Below are 8,717 nucleotides of genomic sequence, written 5' to 3' on the forward strand. Positions count from 1 at the left end.
GATTGTAAGACAGAGAAGAGAAGTAGAGCAACAGACTCACTTGAAAAGGTTGGGGTTTGATATGGAGAATCTGCCTCAAGATGGTGATGCCCAAGGAGGCATTGATCCAAGAGCTGATCACCTTCGACCACAATGCCAGCCAAAACATCCACCGCACCAAGCTCGTGCCATTGCAACCTATGATCAACCTCACATTAATGGTCATAGGTTGGGAATCAGAGCACTACCAGTAGAGAACAACAACTTTGAGATCAAGTCAGGGCTGCTCAACACAATAGAGAACAACAAGTATCATGGCCTTGCTGCTGAAGACCCTTTTGATCACTTGTACAAGTTTGATAAATATTATGGCTTGTCCAAGATAAATGGTGTTTCTGAAGATGCTTTCAAGTTAAAGTTGTTCCCTTTCTCTTTGGGCGACAAGGCGCACCAGTGGGAGAAGAGTCTCCCAAGTGACACTGTTATTACTTGGGAAGAGTGTAAGAGAGCTTTCCTACACAAGTTCTTCTCTACTTCAAGAACATCTAAGATCAGGAATGAAATCTCTGGGTTTCAACAGAAAGGTCTAGAGAGCTTCAGTGAAGCATGGAAGAGGTTCAAGGGCTACTGTTCACAATGCCCTCATCATGGTTTCAGCAAGGAGAGTTTGCTTAGCACCTTCTATAGAGGAGCTCTACCACAGTGCAGAAACAGGCTTGATACCGCCAGCAATGGTTTCTTCTTGGGAAGAACTGAGGAAGAGGCAGAAGAGCTGGTAGAGAACATGGCCAAAAGTGACTCGGTCTACAGTGAGGAGCATGATAGGGTCAACAGAAGTGATGATCAGCAGACAAAGAAAGAGATCAAGTCCTTGCAAGAGAATATGGACTTACTTCTTTCCAAGCAAGCTAAGCAAGAGCAGATGAACTTTGTGGGTGGTCCTATTCAAGAGGTTCCTTCCAAGATCAATGAGGTTGATGGTTTGGAAGGCCAAGAAGAGCTGTGCTTCATCAACAACAATGGTTCTTGGTACATGAAAGAGCATAACTTTCAATACAACAACTACCAGCAAATGTCCTACTCTAACAACCAGCAAGGAGGATACCAGCAGAAGCAAAACACTCAGCAAGGGAGCTATCAGCCTAGGCAAAACACGCCTCCCGGTTTTAACAATAACAACAAGCAGTCTACTCAAGCTCAAGGAAGTTCTTCCCAAGCTCCAGCTTCAGATACAAGTGTGGATGCAATGTTCAAGAAACTTTTGGATTTTCAGGCAAAGAATGAGAAGACAATGGGTTATGAGTTCAAGAACATTCACTCCAAGATTGATGGAAGCTACAATGAGCTCAATGAATTCTCAGCCAAGTCGCCAACAAAGGGCATTACCTGGAAAGCCAGAGCAAAATCCCAAGGAAACAATGAAAGCAATCACCCTACGGAGTGGTAGAGAGTTACCTCCAAGAATTCTCACCAAGGATGGTGAAAAGCAAGGTGGGGAGGTGGCTATCAACATTGATGATGAAGTGGTGATTGTATATGAGAAGGTTGATGAAGAAATTCTAGATAAGATTGTTGAAGCTAAGGGTAAATGAAAGGTTGGAGAAGAGAAGAGGACAGTGAAACATGGCGAAACTGCTACTCCAACAAAGGAATCATCTTTTGTTCCTCCTCCCTATGAGTCAAAGCTACCATTCCCTGGGAGATTCAAAAGACAGCTATTGGAGAAGTACAAGGCACTCTTTGAGAAACAAATGAGTGAAGTTCAGGTCACAATGCCCATCAATGATGCTTTTATGTTGGTCCCTCAGTACAGCAAATTCTTGAAAGATGTTATAGCTGCAAAGAAGAAAGAGATGGAGGGCATGATGATCCTTACCCACGAGTGCAGTGTCATTATCCAGAGGTTAGATGTTTCAAGGAAGCTAGTGGATCCAGGATGTTTCACCTTACCTTGTGCTCTAGGACCCATGGTGTTTGAGCGGTGTATGTGCGATCTTGGAGCTAGTGTCAGCTTGATGCCTTTGTCTATTGCAAAGAAGCTTGGATTTACTCAATACAAGAAGTGTAAACTCTCTTTGGTGTTGGCTGATAGATCAGTGAAGATTCCTGTTGGTATCTTAGAAGACCTTCCCTTGATGGTTGGTAACTTTGAGATCCCTACTGATTTTGTTGTGTTGGAGATGGGGGAAGAAGCCCAAGACCCTTTGATCCTTGGAAGACCATTCTTAGCCACAGAAGGAGCCATTGTGAATGTTAGACAAAGAAAGATTGATCTTCATCTTGGACAAGGGAACATCCTCCACTTTGACATCAATGAAGTGATGAGGAGGCCAACCATCCAGAACCAAGTTTTCTACATTGATGAAATGGATGTTCTAGCTGATGAGCTTCTAGAGGAGTTGGCACTTGAAGACTCTCTACAGCATGCCTTAACAATTGAGAGAGAAGTCCAAGTGATTGAGAACAAGGAAAGTGATGCCTATGTGAAGATGTTGGACTCTCACAAGGGGATTAGTGGTGAAGAACAGAATGAGGAGCTTTCATATGAGATTCACCATGCTTCCTAAACTACTCAACAAGAGAACCTCCAAGAGGATGATTGGAGTGAACTCAAGGCACCAAAAGTGGAGCTTAAACCTCTTCCCCATGGTGTAACGTATGCTTTCCTTGGCCCTAATGAGACTTATCCTGTCATAGTGAGTAGTGAGCTGAGTGAAGATGAATTGTCTAAACTTTTGAATGAACTTAAAAAGTATAGAAAATCAATAGGCTACTCACTAGATGATATTAAAGGGTTATCACCTTCTTTGTGCATGCATAGGATACATCTAGAGGATGAATCTATGACTTCAAAAGAGCATCAAAGAAGGTTGAACCCCAACTTGAAAGATGTTGTTAATAAAGAGATTCTAAAACTCCTAGATGCAGGAGTAATCTATCATATTTCGGACAGCAAATGGGTGTCTCCTGTGCATGTTGTCCCAAAGAAGGGAGGAATAACTGTGGTAAAAAATGATAAGGATGAACTAATACCAACAAGAAAATTAACATGACATAGGATGTGCATAGATTATCGAAAACTTAACTCAACATCTAGAAAAGATCATTTTCCATTGCCATTCATCGATCAAATGCTAGAGAGACTTGCAAATCATCCCTATTATTGTTTTCTTGATGGGTATTCAGGGTTCTTCCAAATCCCCATACATCCAAATGATCAAGAGAAAACGGCTTTCACATGCCCCTATGGTACCTTTGCTTATCGAAGGACGCCATTTGGGCCATGTAATGCTCCAGCCACTTTCCAAAGATGCATGATGTCTATTTTCTCTGATCTTATAGAGGATGTTGTGGAGGTATTTATGGATGACTTCTCTGTCTACGGATCTTCGTTTTCTGCTTGTTTGTCCAATCTTAGCAGGGTCCTCAAGAGATGTGAAGAGACCAACCTTGTGCTGAACTGGGAGAAGTGTCACTTCATGGTTAAGGAAGGGATTGTGCTTGGACACAAGATTTCAGAGAGGGGGATTGAGGTAGACAAGGCCAAGATCGAAGTGATGGTTGGATTAGCTCCACCAAAGATGGTTAAAGACATTAGAAGCTTCCTTGGTCATGCTGGATTCTACAGAAGATTCATCCAAGACTTCTCAATGATAGCAAGGCCAATGACTAAGCTTTTATGCAAGGAAGATGCATTCAACTTTGTTTGGGAATGTCTGGAAGCATTCAAGAAGTTAAAAGACAAGCTGGTTAGTGCCCCCATTGTGCAGCCACCAGATTGGGATCTCCCCTTTGAGATCATGTGTGATGCTAGTGACTATGTTGTGGGAGCTGTTCTTGGTCAAAAGAAGGACAAGAAGACTCACGTGATCTATTATGCGAGTAAAACTCTTGCTGAAGCTCAAATGAAGTATGCTACAACTGAGAAGGAACTGCTAGCCATAGTCTATGCCTTTGAGAAGTTCAGAAGCTACTTGGTTGGGTCAAAAGTCATAGTCTACACTGATCATGCTGCATTGAGACATCTCATGGCCAAGAAGGATGCTAAGCCAAGACTGTTGAGGTGGATCTTGCTGCTACAAGAGTTTGACCTTGAGATCAGAGACAAGCCAGGAGTTGAGAATGGTGTAGCTGATCACTTGTCTAGACTGAAGATTGATAGTGGGATCCCTATTGATGAAGGGCTTCCAGAAGAACAGATCATGGCAATTGGAGCAGTGGTAGCAGTTTGTGAAACTGGAAAGAAGCTTGAAGAGGTGAAGGCAACTGAAGAGAAAGATCTTTGGTATGCTGATTTGGTGAACTACTTACCTAGCTTGTGGAAGAGAGCCAATGGGTCTTGAGGGATATGCCAAGAAGAAGTTCTACAAAGATGTGAAGAGATACTATTGGGATGAGCCTTACCTCTACATCTTTTGTAGAGATCAACTCTATAGAAGAGTAGTAGCTGAAGAAGAAGTTGAAGGGATTCTCACACACTGTCATGGATCATCCTATGGAGGTCATTTCGCTACTTTCAAGACTGTCTCAAAGGTGTTACAAGCTGGGTTTTGGTGGCCTCATATGTTCAAGGACACTCAAGACTTTGTCTCTAGGTGTGATTCATGCCAAAGAAGAGGGAACATCACCAAAAGGAATGAGATGCCTCAAAACCCAATTTTAGAAGTGGATGTGTTTGATGTGTGGGGTATTGATTTCATGGGACCATTCCCGTCATCTTTTGGCAAAAATACATCCTTGTAACTGTTGACTATGTCTCCAAGTGGGTGGAAGCTGTAGCAAGTCCTACCAATGATTCTAGAGTGGCGATCAAGATGTTCAAAAGCACCATCTTTCCAAGGTTTGGAGTTCCAAGAGTTGTCATCAGTGATGGAGGCTCCCACTTCATCAACAAACTGTTTGAAAGTCTTCTCAAGAAGAATGGTATGAAGCATAAGGTTGCAACTCCCTACCATCCTCAGACAAGTGGTCAAGTTGAGATCTCCAACAGAGAAATCAAGTCTATTTTGGAGAAAACTGTGGGAACTACAAGGAAAGATTGGTCTATCAAGCTAGATGATGCACTTTGGGCTTATTGGACTGCTTACAAGACTCCTTTAGAAACCACACCTTTCAATCTTGTGTATGGAAAGGCTTGTCACCTGCCAGTTGAGCTTGAGTACAAGGCATTATGGGCTGTTAAGTTGCTGAACTTTGACATCAAGAGTGCCAAGGAGAAGAGACTTCTCCAACTCAACGAGCTTGATGAGATTAGACTGGATGCTTTTGAGAACTCAAGGATTTACAAGGAGAAAACCAAAGCCTTTCACGACAAGAAGATCTTGAAGAGAGAATTCAGTGCTGGAGATCAAGTGCTTCTCTACAATTCTAGACTGAAGTTGTTTCCCGGGAAGCTCAAGTCAAGATGGTCCGGTCCTTTCAAGATCAAGGAAGTTAGGCCATATGGGGCAATTGTGTTATGGGATAGGAATAGTGGAGACTTCACAGTCAATGGACAAAGAGTTAAGCTCTACATGGGAACTACAATGGAGGAGAGAGGAATCTCGGTTACACTCTCCAACCCCGACACCGCCTAACCAAAGGAAACCAAAGTCAAGCTAGAGACTTAAAACAAGCTCAGTTGGGAGGAAGTCCCATGTCTATCCTTGTATATACTTCACTAGGATATATATTAAAAAAAAAAAAAAGGTGGAGCGGGGTGTTGCAGCGAGGTCTGGACGTCGCGCCACGACTCGAATCTCGGATGACGGTTTAGCGCGGGGTGTGACTGCGGGGTCTGACGCTCGCGCGTTAAATGAGAACATGTAATCGAGCATCAGAGCGGGGTGTTGCAGCGAGGTCTGGATGTCGCGCCACGACTCGAATCTCGGATGACGGTTTAGCGTGGGGTGTGACCGCGGGGTCTGACGCTTGCGCGTTAAATGAAGACATTTAATCGAGCATCAGAGCGGGGTGTTACAGCGAGGTCTGGACGTCGCTCCACATCGCCCAGGTATGATTTCTTGACCCTAAACCCACTGACCCGACCCGTGCCCGACGACCCGACCCGACCTAAACCTAACCCTACCCCGCTCCCGTTTCTCTCTCTCCCGTTCTCCTCTCTTCTTCCCCCAAACACAAACAAACTCTCTCAATTCCCCCAACTCTAAAAACCCCATAACTCACTCAAATCTTCCCCAAATCCACCCATTCTTGTTTATAAATCAAAACTTTCGCCCATGTAGTCTATTTTCTTGAATCAATTCATCTTTTCATTCTAATCCAAGCAAGGTATGGAGATTCAAAGATGAATTTCGTGGGTTCATGAACCCTAGAAATTCAAACTCAAATTTAGCTTAGTTTCTTGCTTGATTCTTGTGAATATGTCTAGGGAAAGCTTATATATCATGTTGGGTAACTAATTTCGTGGTAGAAGTGAGTTGAATCCGAAATTGAAAAGATTAGGGTTCTTGAGAATTGGGAATTTTCGAAACTGTCCACATTGGTTTTGCATGTAGTTTGGATTGAAGTAATTTGATGTTTTAGAGTTTACTTAGGAAGTTCTCTCAATTTAGAGCACAATTGTTCAATGAAAACATACTTAATTGTCATCTTCATGCTTGAGAACATTGAGAAACTTGATTCTTTGGTTATAGCTCTATCACTTAGGCCTAGTTCTCTATTGATGTTGCAATGTGATTTGTCTAGCCTAATGCTGATTGTTCAATCGATTGAATTCACATTTGCAACTTCATTTTAACTCCTCTTTTGTACCTCTTACTAATACTCTACCAAGGTTTGAATGATATAGGTACAATGGCAAGAACAAACCAAAAAGATATGGAAGCTAAGAAGGCAGCAGCTGCAAAAAGAGAAACTGCTCTAAGGGGAAATCCCTTAGAACCTTCTGAACCAAGCCAACCAGGAGCAGAGAGAACATCTAGGCAACAAGTTCTGGCTGCAAAGAAAGCAGCGGAAAGGGAGAAGAGAGAAGGCAAAGCTGTGGCATCTTCTTCAAGGGATGAGGGAGGAGAAGAGTCCGCTCCTTCAAAGAAAGTCAAGATGTCAAAAGGGAAGGGGATAGCTGTTGAAAGGGACAGGAGTAAGACACCAATTGTTGAAGAGCTATACCATCACTTGGCTAAAGGTGTTTCTTGGGTTCCAACATGCTTTCCTGACACCAAGATGATGGAAGAGCTAGGAATCGAAGAAGATGTTAGGACAATGCTGCAGCACATGAAAATGGAGAGCTTCTATTCCATGGCCTATCCTACTCATGTGGAACCTTCTTGTCAATTCCTTGCAACTCTTGAAGCATCTTTCTATGAGGTTGAGCATGTGAGACAAGGGTGGGGCAAAATCAAGTTTAAGGTCAATGGAAAGAACCATTTCATGAGTTTCAAGGATATTGGAGCAATGATGGAGCTTGAGGATAATGAAGATCCAACCCTCCCAAGATTCAAAAAGCTCCCTACCGGTGTTTGGAGAGTGATAAGTGGAAATCTGCATGCTACTGGTCATGACAAGAACTCAGCCATCAGACATCCCGCAGTGCGCTATCTCCACAGGATACTCGTCCACACGGTCTACCCTCGCAAGGAGCCAGGGACAGTCAATGAAGAAGAGCTGAGACTACTCTACCGGGCTGTTAGAAACAATGTCACACCTGAACAGCTTGAGGAGTTTGAGGAGACTGATAAGATGAAGTTTCCCACAACTAACATCTTCGAACGCTTCGGAATGGTTGGTCTCTTGGTGGAACGCCTCATGTACTACAAGGATTGGGTTTGGACTACCGCAGATTCATCTCCTCAGCTTGGAATTGGTGGTATGATAACTCCACTGCTGATAGCAAATGGTGTGAACTTGGGGAATGATCCCAAAGGACCAGCGTTCATTGACGCCCCTTATTTGAGGATTGCTACTTACATTAGTGGAAGGTATCAAGAGAAAGTTGTCTACACATACTTCCGCAAGGGAAATATGGTTAAGCTGCTGCTCCCAAATAGAGAGCTCACAAACATAGAGAGGCCGGGGATCATCCACTTCAACATAGATGAATCAGAGCTCTTTGGACCCCATGGCCCTATAGATCCTGTGACTGCTCCTAAGAGAAGGAGAGGTGGAACGAGAGGTCATGTAATGGCTGGAACAAGTGCTGCTACACAAGAGGGATCTGCTACCCCCGTTTATGGCCCTCCTCGCTACCACTTTACTCAGAGCTCAACAGCTCTACCTATTGGCCCTCTCCGTGAAGCTCATGAGCACATTGACAAGCTTCAAAGATGGAACAAGGCTCAGGACAGGACAATCTTCAAGCTAAAGACCAAGTACAAGGAGCTTAAAAAGACAGTGAAGAGGCAAGCTGAAGCTTCAGCTCAATTCATGAAGAAGGTGGCTGATCTTTTGGTTAGAGGAGGAGTAGGAGGATGTAGTTCTGAAGACTTTGTCACTAGAGATACCTCCGTTCCTCAACCCCAGCCCTATGACCCCGTCACTAATCCTACTTTGGACCTTGAACCTCCCCTTACTGCCCGCCAGCTCTTGCGTCTGGCACGAAACCCCGAAGCTCATAAATCCAACTCCGGGAATAAGTCTCCTTCCCTTGCCTCAACCGATGAAGAAACTGACAACGAGGAAGATGCTAGCGAGCCCCAAGAATACTACACTACCTTCCCCGATGACTCTGGATATGAGGCCTCGAGCTTCTTCCCGAATGCTTAGACAGGTACTCCACTACCTTTCCATTGTATATACCA

General features: G+C 43.8%; 1 protein-coding gene and 1 non-coding gene across 2 annotated transcripts; one reads left to right on the plus strand and one right to left on the minus strand.

Annotated features, from left to right (window-relative positions):
- Positions 1-61: 61 nt before the first annotated feature.
- LOC111203252 lies at positions 62-2,546 on the plus strand. The gene is made up of 6 exons (XM_048767830.1): positions 62-229; positions 362-959; positions 1,020-1,252; positions 1,341-1,523; positions 1,575-1,960; positions 2,072-2,546. Exons 1-6 carry the CDS (start codon positions 62-64, stop codon positions 2,544-2,546), a joined length of 2,043 nt encoding a protein of 680 aa, XP_048623787.1.
- On the minus strand, positions 527-633 carry LOC125593795. Its single transcript, XR_007329686.1, has one exon. It is a non-coding gene; the product is annotated as a small nucleolar RNA R71 (small nucleolar RNA).
- Positions 2,547-8,717: the final 6,171 nt, after the last annotated feature.

This window comes from Brassica napus, chromosome C9 (assembly GCF_020379485.1).
Source record: "Brassica napus cultivar Da-Ae chromosome C9, Da-Ae, whole genome shotgun sequence".
NCBI lineage: Eukaryota > Viridiplantae > Streptophyta > Magnoliopsida > Brassicales > Brassicaceae > Brassica > Brassica napus.